Raw genomic sequence first — 20,395 nt, 5'->3', positions numbered from 1 at the left:
GTTATCGATATTTATCGATAAAATCGACAAGGCTCTTCAAAACTATCGATAGTATCGACAAGCAAATTGATTCGATATTTAACATCCCTAGTGCGCACTACATACATATATACACGTATACAACACATATAAATGTGGTGTAAATGTAATAGTAGTACTCTTGGTTGAGTTATTTGGCGAAAGATCACCCTAACAGTATTCGAGAATATTAGTAGTGTGCGCAGCACATTTTTGACGAAATATTTTTAAAGCATGCACGAATTTGTGAAGTCTTAACACAAAAAGTGTAGCAGTTCTCTCTGTAATCGTTCCAGTGTGATGGTTCGTATAGTAATTTAGTACTATAAGCAAATTAACCAATCAACGATAATATAACATTAATGCATAGATTTCCATACATTATACTAGCCCAGCGATGTTACACGTGGAGTTATGGCACCCATTTATGGTGCACCATTATAATGGGGATTTATTATATATTTAACGATATATTATAGTGATATTAACGATCTATATAGAAGTCTGTGCATTAATGTTATAATTTCCATTGAGTAATGTAATTGCAATGTAATATGCAATAATTACATATTGTTAAATGGAAAATTATAACATTAACGTTATATTATTGTATTGCTTTGTGTTTAATGGGTACCCCATGTTCTTATCACTGTTGCGTATATAAGAGAGAGAAAATTCATATAAAATACATATCTTTACAAATAACTTAGTTCATTAAAAAAATAACAAGAATTATATGTAAAAAATGTTTATAAAATATATTACTTATTTAATTAATAAAAATTTAAGAAATATATAATACTTATATACAATTTAAAGAATGTATTTATATACAATTCTTACTATTTTTCGACAAACCAAGTTATTCATAAAAGTGCATATATTATGTGAGTTATCTTACATACGCATTAAGCGTCGTCTACAATGAGATTTTAAGGAGACTTAAGAAATTGACCAATCACAGTCAAGTATTAAGAGAATACTCGACTGTGATTGGTCAATTTCTTAAATCTTACGCCTTAAGTCTCCTTAAAATCTCATTGTAGACGACGCATTATATTATTTAAGAGATATACATTAATGAAGATAGAATCGAAATTATTAATCCAATTTAAATATTATGCATAAAAGTTTGCTTATATAAAAAATTTATATAATTATATATATTTATATAAAAAAATGGCTATTTATATTTTTTTGAAATTAAGTAAAAAATAAGTTATATCCTCTAAGTAAGTATTTTAGGGAATTATATATACACACGGGATTTTATTATCAGAATATAATATAGAGATATATATTATGGTATGCAATTTTATGTGTTTCGAATTTCTTTTAAATTTACAAAATGAGCAATTGAGTTATTTGCTCTTTCTACGCACAAATACAGTTTTATAAAATTGTACAGAATAATTTGATCCTTATCAAGCTGCCCTCCCCCTTCACCAACGTCAAATAAAGTCATGTCTATCAAATAATTTAAGGCTAATTATGTATCAACAATTAATCTTACACAATTGCTTCTTTTCCTCACTAATGTAATTCGAGAATTCATAAAGTCACTAATAAATATATTTTAACATTAACATTGTTAGTTTTCATAAAAAGGAGCTACTTTATAGAAGTATTTTATAAGCATACTGGCAATTTGATGAAAACGCCAATCAATTATTTCACTACACAACATATGCAACATCGAAACGACGCAATCTTGTATATAAGAATGATAACGAAAAAATTCTGGAATATTTGGGCTATCTCGTGTAAATTTGAAAGCGTCAAAAAATTAGTTTATTATTGCTATAAATGCTAAAACAAACGCTAAAACTTTCAAGTGAAAAATATATATAAATTATATTTTATAAATATGGGTATTAAATAAACAATTAATTTTCCTCCATCTTTTTCATACATATTAATACACATAATATTAAATTACTAATAATGTTTAAATTTTTTCAATAGATTTCTATAAAATATCTATATTTCCTATTCTGTGTAATGTCTGTTCAAATTTTTTTCTAAAAGTACATTTCTATTTTCACTTTATTTTAACAGATATTAATATTTATAATTTGTGAATTGTAAAAATATCTTGGAGAGATAGTTTAAACGACGGTTAGAGAGAAACGACAGTTAGAGAGAAGTTATAAACACAAACACTTGAGGTCAATATTTTCTTGTATCTACGTATATCTATTTGCCCCAAAGCGTGTGGATAATGTGACGAAAGACAGTTACTGGCAGTTGCGAGTGAGAAGCGACACGTTACACGTATCGAAAGTCGTGTATTAACAGAGGTAACAGACAAAGAGACGAGTTTCAAAAAGGAGAAATGTGAGAATATTATATATTTTTATCTCTTACATAATTTACATATAATTTATACTCTATATTCGTAATATTTTTATCAATATTTAATTACATTTAATTAAAAAATTTCAATGTTAAATAAAGCTTGAAGTTTATCGAATTTTATAACGTATGTAACACATAAAGAAAAATTTTTAATTAATCAACGAAATAATAGAAGGCAATATGAACATGAACTGCGATTACGCGTGAGGTTTTAAGTGAAAATAATATAAAATTATAGCTCTCCTTTATCTTTTAAACTCCAAATATCACTCGTATTTCAAAAGATAATCATACATCAACAAGAATCTACTTTCAATCAATTAAATTTTAACCATAAAAAAATGTAAATACTTTCAATAAATTCAACTTTCAGTAAAAAGAAAATGTTAATATATCACTTGATTATATACACAATAACTTTTTGTTTATAAAAGCTATACATATCGAAAAGAATCGGTCACTTGACTTCATCATAAAAAAGTTAATGTATAATTCGGAACGGTTTGTCAATATTTATGTAATTTGGCTCCTATTTACAGAATCAGATTTTGGCAAAAGAAATCTAATTAAAATAATTAACAAAACAGAAAAATATATAATTAAAGAAAATAGACACGATGAGTAAAAATACAAAAACGGATAAAGAAATAGACAAGACGAGTGAAAATATAGGAGCAGAAGGAGAAATAGGGAGGATAAGCGAAAATATAGGAGCGGGAGAAAGAAATAAAGAAGACGCAAGTAAGTAAAATAAATATATATTTTTGAAAACAAAAATCTAGATATAAGAAGAACAAACTGTACATACAATATTACGGCATTAATATTTGTTAGCATTAAAAATAATATTAAGTATGTGTGCATGTGTTTTGTTAAGATAAATTTTATAGATAATTGTTCTTAATTTCTCTCTTCCTTTGATTTAATAGGAGAAGATGTAAAAGAGGGCCAAGAAATAGAGAAGATGAAAGAAAATGTGGAAGCGGTCAAAGAAACAAAAGCGATAAGTAAGAGTACACAAGTGGTCATAAACATTGAAAAAATGAGCGAAAATACAGAGAGGAGCAAAAAAATACCGAAGATGAGTGGAGAGAGAACAGAAGATAAAATGTACGAAGAAGATGAGGACGACGAAGGTAAGTAACAAGAAAATATTTTTGCAAAGCAAGATCCACACATACATATACACACACACGCACACACACAAGTATAGAAGGACGAAAATGTACATACAACATTATAGAATTAATATCTGTTCCCATCAAAGATAGCATTAAGTATGTGTGTATGTGTGTCTCATCAAAATAAATTTTATAGTTTACATTTCTGAATTGTGTTGCCATTTCGTGTTAGTACCAGAAAATATAGAATCGGACAAGGAAAATGGAGAAGAGAAAAGTAAGTAATATATATATATATATATATATATATATATATATATATATATATATGTTTTTGCATAAAAAGATATTTGGCATATATAAAAAAAGCGAAATATATATACATATTATGGAATTAATATTCGTTAATAATAAGTATGTGTACATGTGTTTTGTAAAGATAAATGTTATAGATAATTTTCTACCTAATCTCTCTCTTTTTTCAATTCAACAGGAGAAAAAATAAAAGAGTGCGAAGGAACAGAGAAGGCGAATAAAGATACAGAAAATAAAATGTACCAGGGAGATAAAGAGGATGAAAATGACGAGCAGGACGAAGGTAAGTAAAAAAAATATTTTTGCAAAGCAAGATCCGCACATACACATGCACACACACGCACGCACGCATACAAGTATAAAAGAGCGAAATATATACATACAAAATTATAGAATTAATATTCGTTTGCATGAAAAATAACATTAAAATTGTATAAATGTGTACATGTGTTTTGTTAAGATAAATTTTATAGATAATTGTTCCTAATCTTTCTTTTTTCCATTCAACAGGAGAAAATATAATTGAGATGAAAGAAATGCCGCTAAGAATTGATAAGAGAGTAGACATAAAAGCGATCATAGAAATGATAGATAAAGAAGATGAAGAGGAGGAAGATGAGGAAGATGAAATGGACGACGAGGAAGAGAAAAAGTTCAAAGGTAACAAAAAATATACATATATTTTTGCAAAGAAGGATCCACACAGGTATATGGAAGACCAAAATATATAACATACAACTGTAGAATTATAGAATTAATTATAGAAATGTTCGTTTGTATTAAGAATAACATTATATAAAGTATGTATGTATGTATTTCATCAAAATAAATTTTGTAGCTTATATTTCTGAATTATTCGAGCTTGAGATAGAAAAAATAGGTGTAAAACCGGACAAAGAAAATAAAGAAGACAAAAGTAAGTAAAAAAAAATATATACTTTTGCACATAAAGATTTAAAGTATAATAAGGTGGAAGAGCGAAACATACAATATTATAAAATTAATATTCGTTAGCAATAAAAATAACATTAAAGATGTGTATAAGTATTTTGTAAAAACAAATTTTATAAATAACAGTTTTTTATTTCTCTCTTTTCTTTCGATTTAGCCGGAGAAAATATAGAAGCCGAAGAAATAGAAAGTGAAGATACAAAAATCGAAGAACTGATTAAGAAATATAAAATGGATACAAAAAAGAAAGAATTGTTTAAAAATAAAAAATGGAGGAGAGCATTAACTATTTTACATGAAATGGAAAAAATTGTAATGCGGAAGAGAGAAACGACAAATATGAAAAACTACAAATATGAAGAAAACTTTCAGGGTAAATAATAAAAATTATATATTTTTGCAAAGATTCAGGTATAGAAGAGCGAAATATGAATGCAACATTATAGAATTAATATTCGTTTGTATTAAAAATAAATTATTAAGTACGTATGCATGTAAATTTCTCAAATTAAATTTTGTAGATTCCGTTCGATATGTGTACGTGAGCAAAGACTTCGCACAAGACAAGAGAAAATTGGACGAAATAAAAATGAAAAAAAATGAAAAAGACAAAAGTAAGTACAAAAATATACACATTTTTACATAGAAATATCTAAATATATACATATAAAAAAGCGAAATGTACATACGATATTATAGAATTAACATACGTTAGCAATAAAAATAACATTAAGTGTGTGTATAAGGGTTTCGTAAAAGTAAATTTTATAAATATTTTTTTTCTCAATTTTCCCTCTCTTTCTATTCAGCCGAGGAAAATATAAAAGCAACCAAACAAATAGAGAAAGTAAAAGAAAATATAGAGGGGACTCAAGAAACAGAAAAAACGAGAAAATATACAGGAGCGATCAAAAAAATAAAGATAGTGAGTGAAAAGACAAAAACGGACAAAAAAATAGACCAGATGAGTGAAGATATAGAAGATAAAAAGCACGAAGAAGATGAAGAGGACGACGTATATAATAATCCCCAAGGTAAGTAAAAGAAATATATTTCTGCAAAGAAAGATCCAGGTATATAGAGAAGAGAAATGCACATACAACATTATAGAATTAATATTCATTTGCATTAAAAATAACATTAAATTTGTATGTATGAATTTCATCAAAATAAATTGTACAGCTTATATTTCTCAAATGAACTTCCACATCAAATTAGTATTAGTAGTTTTTGCACAGAAAGATCTAGGTAATATATAAAATCTAGGTAATATATAAAATCTAGGTAATAAAAGAGCGAAATGTACATACAATGTTATGGAAATAACATTTGTTAGCATTAAAAATAATGTTAAGTATGTGTATATTCGCGTTTTGTTAAAATAAATTTTATAAACTATTTTTAATTTCTCGCTTTTTTCAATTCAGTAGGAAAAAATATAGAAGCAATCAAAGAAACAATAAAGACAAGTGAAAATACAAACATCGACAGAAAAATAGAAGAAATCAGTGAAAAACAGAACAAAAAAATAGATAAAATCAGTGAACAGAACAAAAAAATAGAAGAAATCTGTGAAAAACAGAACAAAAAAATAGAAGAAATCAGTGAAAAACAGAACAAAAAAATAGAAGAAATCAGTAAAAAACAGAACAAAATAATATCAATTTTAGAGAATATCAGCAAACAAGAAGCGACGACACACAAATGCGATAAAGACTTCAAAGGTAAGTAGTAAAAATATATTTTTTTTAACAGATCCAGGTATAGAAGAGCGAAATGTGCATGCAATATCATAGAATTAATATTTGTTTGCATTAAAAATAACGTTATGTGTACATGTGTTTTGTTTAAGATAAATTTGATAGACAATTGTTCTTTTCTTCCGATTTAGCCGGGGAAATTACAACAGCAGGCAAAGAGGGGAAAAAAAATATAGAAGCGGCCAAAGGAATAGAAAATATGAGTGAAAATACCGAAATGGACAAAAAGATGAAGATATTGAATGAAATTATAAAAGTGATCAAAACAATATTGGAGATAATTACAAATACAGAAGATAAAAAGGACAAAAAAGCAGAAGAAATTAGTGGAAATATAAAAGTGATCAAAAAACTATGTCTCTTAGAAAATTTGAGAAAATCTATAGAAATGTACAAAGAAGATAAAAGCCTCGAAGGTAAATAATAACAATTTTCTATTTATTTTTCTATTGTTTTGGAAAGAATAAGCACCGAAAGAACGAAATGTACACACAACATTATAAAATTAATGTTCGCATTAAATGTTTGCATTAAAAATAACATTAAGTATATGTGCATGTGTATATGTACATCAAAATAAATTTTACAGATTACTATTCTAAGCTTTCGGCTTTCCTCGAGTCTGAACGAGAAAGTATAGAAAAAGAAGGTTCAACGGGTAAGTAGGAAAAATATATGTTATTGCAACTAATAGGTATAGAAGATTAAAATGTACATACATTCAACACTATGAAAAAAATATTCGTTTGCATTAAAAATAACATTAACAAAATTATATGTGCATATATTTCATCAAGATAAATTTTATGATTACATTTCTAACTTGCATTCTTCCTTCAAAATTACATTTATTACCATTAAAAATAATGTTAAATATATCTTTTGTTAGAATAAATTTTAGATTAATATTCTCAATTTCTCTCTTTTTTTTAATTCAGCTGGAAAAATGAGTGTAAATACAAATGAAGCGTCAATAATAGAGAAGGATAAAAATGCAGAATAGAGCAGAATAAACAAGATGAATAATGAGATCATAAAAAAATATAAGTAAGTGAAAAGATGTATGTTTCATAGAAAAAGATTTAGTGAAAAAGAGCGAAATATACAACGTTATATTATTAAAATTCGTTAGCATTAAAAATAATATTAAGCATATATGTTTCGTTAAAATAACAGATTTATATATTACTGTTCCTTTCTTCGATTTAGCTTGAAATTTTTATATTAGAATTTTATTTTTAAAGTGTACTAATATCATAAAAAATATTATACTTGTAATGGCATTAATTTTAAAAAATTATTTTTTGCAGGACTGTTTAAGGAAATGCAGGAGCGTACCGCGAGATTTAATTGTAGCATATGTCGAGCAATAGAATCGTTATCAGAGTACGATGTACATCTAAAATGGTGCCATCCTGAACGCTTTCTTTAAAGTACAATGAATTAACCCTTTATTTACACATCATATATAAATTCGACTTACATCTCTTATAATAGAGACAATATTTGATTTTTTATTTGTGTGTGTGTGTGTGGTATCGTTTCTTTATTCATTTACTTTAGTCTCATTTATCTAATATTGGTATAATCCATAATTTCCTTTGAAAAAATTTTAAGTTCGTTTAATTTAAAAGAGAGATCTCCGATTTTGTCATTAAGATGTTATATTATAAATATATCTATGCAATTAGTATAAATTTATAAATCTATGCAATTTGAATAAATTTATAAATTTATGCAATTAGTATAAATTTATCAATATATCTATGCAATTAGTATAAATTTATAAATATATCTATGCAACTAGTATAAATTTATAAATCTATGCAATTAGTATAATATATGTGATACACGATGTAAAGAAAAACTGAAATTTGTTATGTTGAACTTAAATGTAATTACGCATTACTTTAATACGAAGAAAGATCATTACAATGATTAATTTCACTTGTTTACATCAAAATTCTTAAAAAATTATTTTATATATAATATTTAAAAAAAATTATTTTCTATTATTTTTGCCAACTAATATTACAGATATTTCTACTTTAGAGATGCAAATTTACATCGTGTTCAGAAAAAAAATTTAGAAATATTTTGTATACTGTATGGTAAGGTTATGCGACAGAAAGGAATTCTTATAAAACTCCTGAATTGACTTAATTTTTTTTTCATCTATCAATTAATTATAATATTTTCGTCATCAATTTTATTAATGTGTGTTGATTATTCTATTATTATGTTACTTTATAATTATTTTTTATTATTTTGTAATCTTTCTACTTAGCTTTTACCTCCAATAAAAACTGTGTCTAAACGTAACTTAGCTTTTCTTCTTATAATAACATTTTGTGAATATTTTTAGCAATTTAAGAGACCACGCAATATCAATTAAAGAAAAAAAATACTTTACAATAAAAAAATTAAGAATTCATTCATATATATCGCAATTATTGATTCGAAAACAATCTTTATAAATTAATATATATACGCACATATTCTTAGAAATAATAATTTTTAAAATCTTATGGAGTTTGATTTTTATGATAAATTTATATGTATATCATGTATATCTCGCTTATTTTGCCATAGAAACATTAAGCCTTATAAAAAAAATACAGCTTTATATATTCAATAAATTTAATAGGCATGCTATATTGTCGTCACAACTCTATACATGATATATTTATCATTTTATTCTACCAATACCCTACTCGACTCCTTAAACAATAAACAGGAACTCCCTTCTTTTATTGTTAATCCTATACAATTAATTTAACTAGCTTAACGTGTGCAACTGTTGAAAATATGAAATTAATTGGAAAATAATTCGAAAGCCCGACGAATCGCACGACTTGCGGAATAACCTACGAATTTATATTTGAAACCGACAGAATTTATACTCCAGACTCGCTATTAACGATTCACGCAGAACATGTTTGTTCGGGATAATATATGGTTGGAAATCTTTTCAAAAATAACAAAAAAAAGAAAAGTAGAAATTTTAATACATTTATTTATATATTACCTAAAAAATTAGTGCAAAATATAATTGTCATCGCTTCCATTATAAATTAAATTGAGGCAAAACTTGGTCAAGATACAATCAAATATTTCAATAAATATATAGTGATCTAATGAAAAAGGATAGCAACTCTGCGCTCATGCATTATATACTATAAGCGCCCATTGTCGACTTTTGCAATAACAAAGGCGTTCGATAAACGACGGACATCCATATAACGCAGGAAAAATATTGTGACCTCCCACATACACACATACACACACACATCATCTCCTTCGCTAGATGAAATCGTCATAAAGCACCATTCCCCTCCTCTCCTCCTTATCTTTCGCAAGTAAATTCGCTCGCGAGTAAATTAAAGCTCAACGTGCAATACGTGCGCGTTCATTCATAGAAAACCGCCTGGCGCAATTTGCATTACAGCCATCTAATTTATCACCTACGCTATTACGTCGAGTCCATCGTTGAATAACGATAGCTTATACTAATACACGAAGCGTCCCGAAAAATGGGAATCAACGAATGCGTGCGATACCACCGGAAGGTTTCGAGTCCCATCACAGCAGATAATCTTCATCTCATCCCCATTCTATTCACTTCGAGACACGGAGCAAAAACTATCTGGTCAAAACGAGATAGAATAATCTTTCTCTGTCTCTACATAAACACATGCATAAAGTAGTGTTGTGCGCACTAGGGATACAAAGTTTATCGATATTTATCGATACTATCAATAAGCATTAACAGTCGATAGGAAAAGCGACAAGGAAAATAATCTATCCATAACTATCGATAGTTTTCATATGGATAAGAATCGGGCCCCAGGTTTATAATATAAGTACCTTCCATAATAATAACCAATATAAAATTCATCACATTTGGCTACGTTCAGAAATCTTACCCGCAGGGTAAAGTAACATCAAATCGATCAATCAGGACAAAAGGAATAAACATTTCTCGATCCCGATTGATAGGTTAAATATCACTCTACCCCACTGGAGGGATTTCTGAACGCGGCTTTTGACGGTAATTATAATGTGTCTCCTATAATTTGTCTTTTATAATATTTATAGTCTTCTTAGAGCCTGTTTATAATACTTATAACTTGTTTTTGTTTAATTTTAAAACTATTTGCAATCCAGAGAACTTAAAGTTCAAAAAAAATAAACATAAACAACTGATAAAGTTATCGATATTTGTCGATAAAATCGACAAGGCTCTTCAAAACTATCGATAGTATCGACCAGCAAATTGATTCGATATTTAACATCCCTAGTGCGCACTACATACATATATACACGTATACAACACATATAAATGTGGTGTAAATGTAATAGTAGTACTCTTGGTTGAGTTATTTGGCGAAAGATCACCCTAACAGTATTCGAGAATATTAGTAGTGTGCGCAGCACATTTTTGACGAAATATTTTTAAAGCATGCACGAATTTGTGAAGTCTTAACACAAAAAGTGTAGCAGTTCTTTCTGTAATCGTTCCAGTGTGATGGTTCGTATAGTAATTTAGTACTATAAGCAAATTAACCAATCAACGATAATATAACATTAATGCATAGATTTCCATACATTATACTAGCCCAGCGATGTTACACGTGGAGTTATGGCACCCATTTATGGTGCACCATTATAATGGGGATTTATTATATATTTAACGATATATTATAGCGATATTAACGATCTATATAGAAGTCTGTGCATTAATGTTATAATTTCCATTGAGCAATGTAATTGCAATGTAATATGCAATAATTACATATTGTTAAATGGAAAATTATAACATTAACGTTATATTATTGTATTGCTTTGTGTTTAATGGGTACCCCATGTTCTTCTCACTGTTGCGTATATAAGAGAGAGAAAATTCATATAAAATACATATCTTTACAAATAACTTAGTTCATTAAAAAAATAACAAGAATTATATGTAAAAAATGTTTATAAAATATATTACTTATTTAATTAATAAAAATTTAAGAAATATATAATACTTATATACAATTTAAAGAATGTATTTATATACAATTCTTACTATTTTTCGACAAACCAAGTTATTCATAAAAGTGCATATATTATGTGAGTTATCTTACATACGCATTAAGCGTCGTCTACAATGAGATTTTAAGGAGACTTAAGGCGTAAGACTTAAGTCTCCTTAAAATCTCATTGTAGACGACGCATTATATTATTTAAGAGATATACATTAATGAAGATAGAATCGAAATTATTAATCCAATTTAAATATTATGCATAAAAGCTTGCTTATATAAAAAATTTATATAATTATATATATTTATATAAAAAAATGGCTATTTATATTTTTTTGAAATTAAGTAAAAAATAAGTTATATCCTCTAAGTAAGTATTTTAGGGAATTATATATACACACGGGATTTTATTATCAGAATATAATATAGAGATATTTATTATGGTATGCAATTTTATGTGTTTCGAATTTCTTTTAAATTTACAAAATGAGCAATTGAGTTATTTGCTCTTTCTACGCACAAATACAGTTTTATAAAATTGTACAGAATAATTTGATCCTTATTAAGCTGCCCTCCCACTTCACCAACGTCAAATAAAGTCATGTCTATCAAATAATTTAAGGCTAATTATGTATCAACAATTAATCTTACACAATTGCTTCTTTTCCTCACTAATGTAATTCGAGAATTCATAAAGTCACTAATAAATATATTTTAACATTAACATTGTTAGTTTTCATAAAAGGGAGCTACTTTATAGAAGTATTTTATAAGCATACTGGCAATTTGATGAAAACGCCAATCAATTATTTCACTACACAACATATGCAACATCGAAACGACGCAATCTTGTATATAAGAATGATAACGAAAAAATTCTGGAATATTTGGGCTATCTCGTGTAAATTTGAAAGCGTCAAAAAATTAGTTTATTATTGCTATAAATGCTAAAACAAACGCTAAAACTTTCAAGTGAAAAATATATATAAATTATATTTTATAAATACGGGTATTAAATAAACAATTAATTTTCCTCCATCTTTTTCATACATATTAATACACATAATATTAAATTACTAATAATGTTTAAATTTTTTCAATAGATTTCTATAAAATATCTATATTTCCTATTCTGTGTAATGTCTGTTCAAATTTTTTTCTAAAAGTACATTTCTATTTTCACTTTATTTTAATAGATATTAATATTTATAATTTGTGAATTGTAAAAATATCTTGGAGAGATAGTTTAAACGACGGTTAGAGAGAAACGACAGTTAGAGAGAAGTTATAAACACAAACACTTGAGGTCAATATTTTCTTGTATCTACGTATATCTATTTGCCCCAAAGCGTGTGGATAATGTGACGAAAGACAGTTACTGGCAGTTGCGAGTGAGAAGCGACACGTTACACGTATCGAAAGTCGTGTATTAACAGAGGTAACAGACAAAGAGACGAGTTTCAAAAAGGAGAAATGTGAGAATATTATATATTTTTATCTCTTACATAATTTACATATAATTTATACTCTATATTCGTAATATTTTTATCAATATTTAATTACATTTAATTAAAAAATTTCAATGTTAAATAAAGCTTGAAGTTTATCGAATTTTATAACGTATGTAACACATAAAGAAAAATTTTTAATTAATCAACGAAATAATAGAAGGCAATATGAACATGAACTGCGATTACGCGTGAGGTTTTAAGTGAAAATAATATAAAATTATAGCTCTCCTTTATCTTTTAAACTCCAAATATCACTCGTGTTTCAAAAGATAATCATACATCAACAAGAATCTACTTTCAATCAATTAAATTTTAACCATAAAAAAATGTAAATACTTTCAATAAATTAAACTTTCAGTAAAAAGAAAATGTTAATATATCACTTGATTATATACACAATAACTTTTTGTTTATAAAAGCTATACATATCGAAAAGAATCGGTCACTTGACTTCATCATAAAAAAGTTAATGTATAATTCGGAACGGACTTTGTCAATATTTAAGTAATTTGGCTCCTATTTACAGAATCAGATTTTGGCAAAAAAAATCTAATTAAAATAATTAACAAAACAGAAAAATATATAATTAAAGAAAATAGACACGATGAGTAAAAATACAAAAACGGATAAAGAAATAGAAAAGACGAGTGAAAATATAGGAGCAGAAGGAGAAATAGGGAGGATAAGCGAAAATATAGGAGCGGGAGAAACAAATAAAGAAGACGCAAGTAAGTAAAATAAATATATATTTTTGAAAACAAAAATCTAGATATAAGAAGAACAAACTGTACATACAATATTACGGCATTAATATTTGTTAGCATTAAAAATAATATTAAGTATGTGTGCATGTGTTTTGTTAAGATAAATTTTATAGATAATTGTTCTGAATTTCTCTCTTCCTTTGATTCAATAGGAGAAGATGTAAAAGAGGGCCAAGAAATAGAGAAGATGAAAGAAAATGTGGAAGCGGTCAAAGAAACAAAAGCGATAAGTAAGAGTACACAAGTGGTCATAAACATTGAAAAAATGAGCGAAAATACAGAGAGGAGCAAAAAAGTACCGAAGATGAGTGGAGAGAGAACAGAAGATAAAATGTACGAAGAAGATGAGGACGACGAAGGTAAGTAACAAGAAAATATTTTTGCAAAGCATGATCCACACATACATATACACACACACGCACACACACAAGTATAGAAGGACGAAATGTACATACAACATTATAGAATTAATATCTGTTCCCATCAAAGATAGCATTAAGTATGTGTGTATGTGTGTCTCATCAAAATAAATTTTATAGTTTACATTTCTGAATTGTGTTGCCATTTCGTGTTAGTACCAGAAAATATAGAATCGGACAAGGAAAATGGAGAAGAGAAAAGTAAGTAATATATATATATATATATATATATATATATATATATATATATATATATATGTTTTTGCATAAAAAGATATTTGGCATATATAAAAAAAGCGAAATATATATACATATTATGGAATTAATATTCGTTAATAATAAGTATGTGTACATGTGTTTTGTAAAGATAAATGTTATAGATAATTTTGTACCTAATTTCTCTCTTTTTTCAATTCAACAGGAGAAAAAATAAAAGAGTGCGAAGGAACAGAGAAGGCGAATAAAGATACAGAAAATAAAATGTACGAGGGAGATAAAGAGGATAAAAATGACGAGCAGGACGAAGGTAAGTAAAAAAAATATTTTTGCAAAGCAAGATCCGCACATACACATGCACACACACGCACGCACGCATACAAGTATAAAAGAGCGAAATATATACATACAAAATTATAGAATTAATATTCGTTTGCATGAAAAATAACATTAAAATTGTATAAATGTGTACATGTGTTTTGTTAAGATAAATTTTATAGATAATTGTTCCTAATCTTTCTTTTTTCCATTCAACAGGAGAAAATATAATTGAGATGAAAGAAATGCCGCTAAGAATTGATAAGAGAGTAGACATAAAAGCGATCATAGAAATGATAGATAAAGAAGATGAAGAGGAGGAAGATGAGGAAGATGAAATGGACGACGAGGAAGAGAAAAAGTTTAAAGGTAACAAAAAATATACATATATTTTTGCAAAGAAGGATCCACACAGGTATATGGAAGACCAAAATATATAACATACAACTGTAGAATTATAGAATTAATTATAGAAATGTTCGTTTGTATTAAGAATAACATTATATAAAGTATGTATGTATGTATTTCATCAAAATAAATTTTGTAGCTTATATTTCTGAATTATTCGAGCTTGAGATAGAAAAAATAGGTGTAAAACCGGACAAAGAAAATAAAGAAGACAAAAGTAAGTAAAAAAAAATATATACTTTTGCACATAAAGATTTAAAGTATAATAAGGTGGAAGAGCGAAACATACAATATTATAAAATTAATATTCGTTAGCAATAAAAATAACATTAAAGATGTGTATAAGTATTTTGTAAAAACAAATTTTATAAATAACAGTTTTTTATTTCTCTCTTTTCTTTCGATTTAGCCGGAGAAAATATAGAAGCCGAAGAAATAGAAAGTGAAGATACAAAAATCGAAGAACTGATTAAGAAATATAAAATGGATACAAAAAAGAAAGAATTGTTTAAAAATAAAAAATGGAGGAGAGCATTAACTATTTTACATGAAATGGAAAAAATTGTAATGCGGAAGAGAGAAACGACAAATATGAAAAACTACAAATATGAAGAAAACTTTCAGGGTAAATAATAAAAATTATATATTTTTGCAAAGATTCAGGTATAGAAGAGCGAAATATGAATGCAACATTATAGAATTAATATTCGTTTGTATTAAAAATAAATTATTAAGTACGTATGCATGTAAATTTCTCAAATTAAATTTTGTAGATTCCGTTCGATATGTGTACGTGAGCAAAGACTTCGCACAAGACAAGAGAAAATTGGACGAAATAAAAATGAAAAAAAATGAAAAAGACAAAAGTAAGTACAAAAATATACACATTTTTACATAGAAATATCTAAATATATACATATAAAAAAGCGAAATGTACATACGATATTATAGAATTAACATACGTTAGCAATAAAAATAACATTAAGTGTGTGTATAAGGGTTTCGTAAAAGTAAATTTTATAAATATTTTTTTTCTCAATTTTCCCTCTCTTTCTATTCAGCCGAGGAAAATATAAAAGCAACCAAACAAATAGAGAAAGTAAAAGAAAATATAGAGGGGACTCAAGAAACAGAAAAAACGAGAAAATATACAGGAGCGATCAAAAAAATAAAGATAGTGAGTGAAAAGACAAAAACGGACAAAAAAATAGACCAGATGAGTGAAGATATAGAAGATAAAAAGCACGAAGAAGATGAAGAGGACGACGTATATAATAATCCCCAAGGTAAGTAAAAGAAATATATTTCTGCAAAGAAAGATCCAGGTATATAGAGAAGAGAAATGCACATACAACATTATAGAATTAATATTCATTTGCATTAAAAATAACATTAAATTTGTATGTATGAATTTCATCAAAATAAATTGTACAGCTTATATTTCTCAAATGAACTTCCACATCAAATTAGTATTAGTAGTTTTTGCACAGAAAGATCTAGGTAATATATAAAATCTAGGTAATATATAAAATCTAGGTAATAAAAGAGCGAAATGTACATACAATGTTATGGAAATAACATTTGTTAGCATTAAAAATAATGTTAAGTATGTGTATATTCGCGTTTTGTTAAAATAAATTTTATAAACTATTTTTAATTTCTCGCTTTTTTCAATTCAGTAGGAAAAAATATAGAAGCAATCAAAGAAACAATAAAGACAAGTGAAAATACAAACATCGACAGAAAAATAGAAGAAATCAGTGAAAAACAGAACAAAAAAATAGATAAAATCAGTGAACAGAACAAAAAAATAGAAGAAATCTGTGAAAAACAGAACAAAAAAATAGAAGAAATCAGTGAAAAACAGAACAAAAAAATAGAAGAAATCAGTAAAAAACAGAACAAAATAATATCAATTTTAGAGAATATCAGCAAACAAGAAGCGACGACACACAAATGCGATAAAGACTTCAAAGGTAAGTAGTAAAAATATATTTTTTTTAACAGATCCAGGTATAGAAGAGCGAAATGTGCATGCAATATCATAGAATTAATATTTGTTTGCATTAAAAATAACGTTATGTGTACATGTGTTTTGTTTAAGATAAATTTGATAGACAATTGTTCTTTTCTTCCGATTTAGCCGGGGAAATTACAACAGCAGGCAAAGAGGGGAAAAAAAATATAGAAGCGGCCAAAGGAATAGAAAATATGAGTGAAAATACCGAAATGGACAAAAAGATGAAGATATTGAATGAAATTATAAAAGTGATCAAAACAATATTGGAGATAATTACAAATACAGAAGATAAAAAGGACAAAAAAGCAGAAGAAATTAGTGGAAATATAAAAGTGATCAAAAAACTATGTCTCTTAGAAAATTTGAGAAAATCTATAGAAATGTACAAAGAAGATAAAAGCCTCGAAGGTAAATAATAACAATTTTCTATTTATTTTTCTATTGTTTTGGAAAGAATAAGCACCGAAAGAACGAAATGTACACACAACATTATAAAATTAATGTTCGCATTAAATGTTTGCATTAAAAATAACATTAAGTATATGTGCATGTGTATATGTACATCAAAATAAATTTTACAGATTACTATTCTAAGCTTTCGGCTTTCCTCGAGTCTGAACGAGAAAGTATAGAAAAAGAAGGTTCAACGGGTAAGTAGGAAAAATATATGTTATTGCAACTAATAGGTATAGAAGATTAAAATGTACATACATTCAACACTATGAAAAAAATATTCGTTTGCATTAAAAATAACATTAACAAAATTATATGTGCATATATTTCATCAAGATAAATTTTATGATTACATTTCTAACTTGCATTCTTCCTTCAAAATTACATTTATTACCATTAAAAATAATGTTAAATATATCTTTTGTTAGAATAAATTTTAGATTAATATTCTCAATTTCTCTCTTTTTTTTAATTCAGCTGGAAAAATGAGTGTAAATACAAATGAAGCGTCAATAATAGAGAAGGATAAAAATGCAGAATAGAGCAGAATAAACAAGATGAATAATGAGATCATAAAAAAATATAAGTAAGTGAAAAGATGTATGTTTCATAGAAAAAGATTTAGTGAAAAAGAGCGAAATATACAACGTTATATTATTAAAATTCGTTAGCATTAAAAATAATATTAAGCATATATGTTTCGTTAAAATAACAGATTTATATATTACTGTTCCTTTCTTCGATTTAGCTTGAAATTTTTATATTAGAATTTTATTTTTAAAGTGTACTAATATCATAAAAAATATTATACTTGTAATGGCATTAATTTTAAAAAATTATTTTTTGCAGGACTGTTTAAGGAAATGCAGGAGCGTACCGCGAGATTTAATTGTAGCATATGTCGAGCAATAGAATCGTTATCAGAGTACGATGTACATCTAAAATGGTGCCATCCTGAACGCTTTCTTTAAAGTACAATGAATTAACCCTTTATTTACACATCATATATAAATTCGACTTACATCTCTTATAATAGAGACAATATTTGATTTTTTATTTGTGTGTGTGTGTGTGGTATCGTTTCTTTATTCATTTACTTTAGTCTCATTTATCTAATATTGGTATAATCCATAATTTCCTTTGAAAAAATTTTAAGTTCGTTTAATTTAAAAGAGAGATCTCCGATTTTGTCATTAAGATGTTATATTATAAATATATCTATGCAATTAGTATAAATTTATAAATCTATGCAATTTGAATAAATTTATAAATTTATGCAATTAGTATAAATTTATCAATATATCTATGCAATTAGTATAAATTTATAAATATATCTATGCAACTAGTATAAATTTATAAATCTATGCAATTAGTATAATATATGTGATACACGATGTAAAGAAAAACTGAAATTTGTTATGTTGAACTTAAATGTAATTACGCATTACTTTAATACGAAGAAAGATCATTACAATGATTAATTTCACTTGTTTACATCAAAATTCTTAAAAAATTATTTTATATATAATATTTAAAAAAAATTATTTTCTATTATTTTTGCCAACTAATATTACAGATATTTCTACTTTAGAGATGCAAATTTACATCGTGTTCAGAAAAAAAATTTAGAAATATTTTGTATACTGTATGGTAAGGTTATGCGACAGAAAGGAATTCTTATAAAACTCCTGAATTGACTTAATTTTTTTTTCATCTATCAATTAATTATAATATTTTCGTCATCAATTTTATTAATGTGTGTTGATTATTCTATTATTATGTTACTTTATAATTATTTTTTATTATTTTGTAATCTTTCTACTTAGCTTTTACCTCCAATAAAAACTGTGTCTAAACGTAACTTAGCTTTTCTTCTTATAATAACATTTTGTGAATATTTTTAGCAATTTAAGAGACCACGCAATATCAATTAAAGAAAAAAAATACTTTACAATAAAAAAATTAAGAATTCATTCATATATATCGCAATTATTGATTCGAAAACAATCTTTATAAATTAATATATATACGCACATATTCTTAGAAATAATAATTTTTAAAATCTTATGGAGTTTGATTTTTATGATAAATTTATATGTATATCATGTATATCTCGCTTATTTTGCCATAGAAACATTAAGCCTTATAAAAAAAATACAGCTTTATATATTCAATAAATTTAATAGGCATGCTATATTGTCGTCACAACTCTATACATGATATATTTATCATTTTATTCTACCAATACCCTACTCGACTCCTTAAACAATAAACAGGAACTCCCTTCTTTTATTGTTAATCCTATACAATTAATTTAACTAGCTTAACGTGTGCAACTGTTGAAAATATGAAATTAATTGGAAAATAATTCGAAAGCCCGACGAATCGCACGACTTGCGGAATAACCTACGAATTTATATTTGAAACCGACAGAATTTATACTCCAGACTCGCTATTAACGATTCACGCAGAACATGTTTGTTCGGGATAATATATGGTTGGAAATCTTTTCAAAAATAACAAAAAAAAGAAAAGTAGAAATTTTAATACATTTATTTATATATTACCTAAAAAATTAGTGCAAAATATAATTGTCATCGCTTCCATTATAAATTAAATTGAGGCAAAACTTGGTCAAGATACAATCAAATATTTCAATAAATATATAGTGATCTAATGAAAAAGGATAGCAACTCTGCGCTCATGCATTATATACTATAAGCGCCCATTGTCGAC

The 20,395-nt window shown here is 26.4% G+C and overlaps 3 protein-coding genes across 18 annotated transcripts in view; 2 read left to right on the top strand and 1 right to left on the bottom strand.

The window, feature by feature from the left end:
- Positions 1-20,395, bottom strand: part of Pde9 (phosphodiesterase 9) — a 216,797-nt gene that overhangs the window by 147,309 nt on the left and 49,093 nt on the right. The window lies entirely within an intron of this gene.
- Positions 195-8,845, top strand: LOC145974801 (uncharacterized). Of its 7 annotated transcripts, none has more exons than XM_083104820.1 (16): positions 195-321; positions 2,230-2,355; positions 2,916-3,117; positions 3,306-3,512; positions 3,730-3,774; positions 3,991-4,095; positions 4,323-4,472; positions 4,651-4,728; positions 4,921-5,136; positions 5,285-5,377; positions 5,573-5,797; positions 6,191-6,487; positions 6,616-6,939; positions 7,113-7,181; positions 7,462-7,570; positions 7,834-8,845. In XM_083104820.1, exons 3-15 carry the CDS (start codon positions 2,994-2,996, stop codon positions 7,524-7,526), a joined length of 1,998 nt encoding a protein of 665 aa, XP_082960946.1. In that variant the 5' UTR covers positions 195-321; positions 2,230-2,355; positions 2,916-2,993; the 3' UTR covers positions 7,527-7,570; positions 7,834-8,845. The 7 variants fall into 7 exon arrangements, with proteins under 7 accessions (XP_082960946.1, XP_082960944.1, XP_082960947.1 ...); XM_083104818.1 differs by having other exon boundaries at positions 3,694-3,774; positions 6,194-6,487; XM_083104821.1 differs by having other exon boundaries at positions 3,694-3,774; positions 6,655-6,939.
- LOC145974473 (uncharacterized) lies at positions 10,958-19,520 on the top strand. Of its 7 annotated transcripts, XM_083104319.1 has the most exons (16): positions 10,958-11,054; positions 12,900-13,025; positions 13,588-13,789; positions 13,978-14,184; positions 14,365-14,445; positions 14,666-14,770; positions 14,998-15,147; positions 15,326-15,403; positions 15,596-15,811; positions 15,960-16,052; positions 16,248-16,472; positions 16,866-17,162; positions 17,291-17,614; positions 17,788-17,856; positions 18,137-18,245; positions 18,509-19,520. In XM_083104319.1, the coding sequence occupies exons 3-15, from the start codon at positions 13,666-13,668 to the stop codon at positions 18,199-18,201; spliced, it is 2,034 nt and encodes a 677-aa protein (XP_082960445.1). In that variant the 5' UTR covers positions 10,958-11,054; positions 12,900-13,025; positions 13,588-13,665; the 3' UTR covers positions 18,202-18,245; positions 18,509-19,520. The 7 variants fall into 7 exon arrangements, with proteins under 7 accessions (XP_082960445.1, XP_082960451.1, XP_082960447.1 ...); XM_083104321.1 differs by lacking the exon at positions 10,958-11,054 and having other exon boundaries at positions 12,767-13,025; positions 14,401-14,445; XM_083104320.1 differs by lacking the exon at positions 10,958-11,054 and having other exon boundaries at positions 12,767-13,025; positions 16,869-17,162.

Source organism: Camponotus vicinus, unplaced genomic scaffold (assembly GCF_025532165.1).
Source record: "Camponotus vicinus isolate PSW18456_S1 unplaced genomic scaffold, iyCamVici1.0 SCAF_7, whole genome shotgun sequence".
Taxonomy (NCBI): domain Eukaryota; kingdom Metazoa; phylum Arthropoda; class Insecta; order Hymenoptera; family Formicidae; genus Camponotus; species Camponotus vicinus.
Note: the sequence above shows the minus strand (reverse complement) of the source record. Positions and strands in the feature narration are given on the sequence as shown.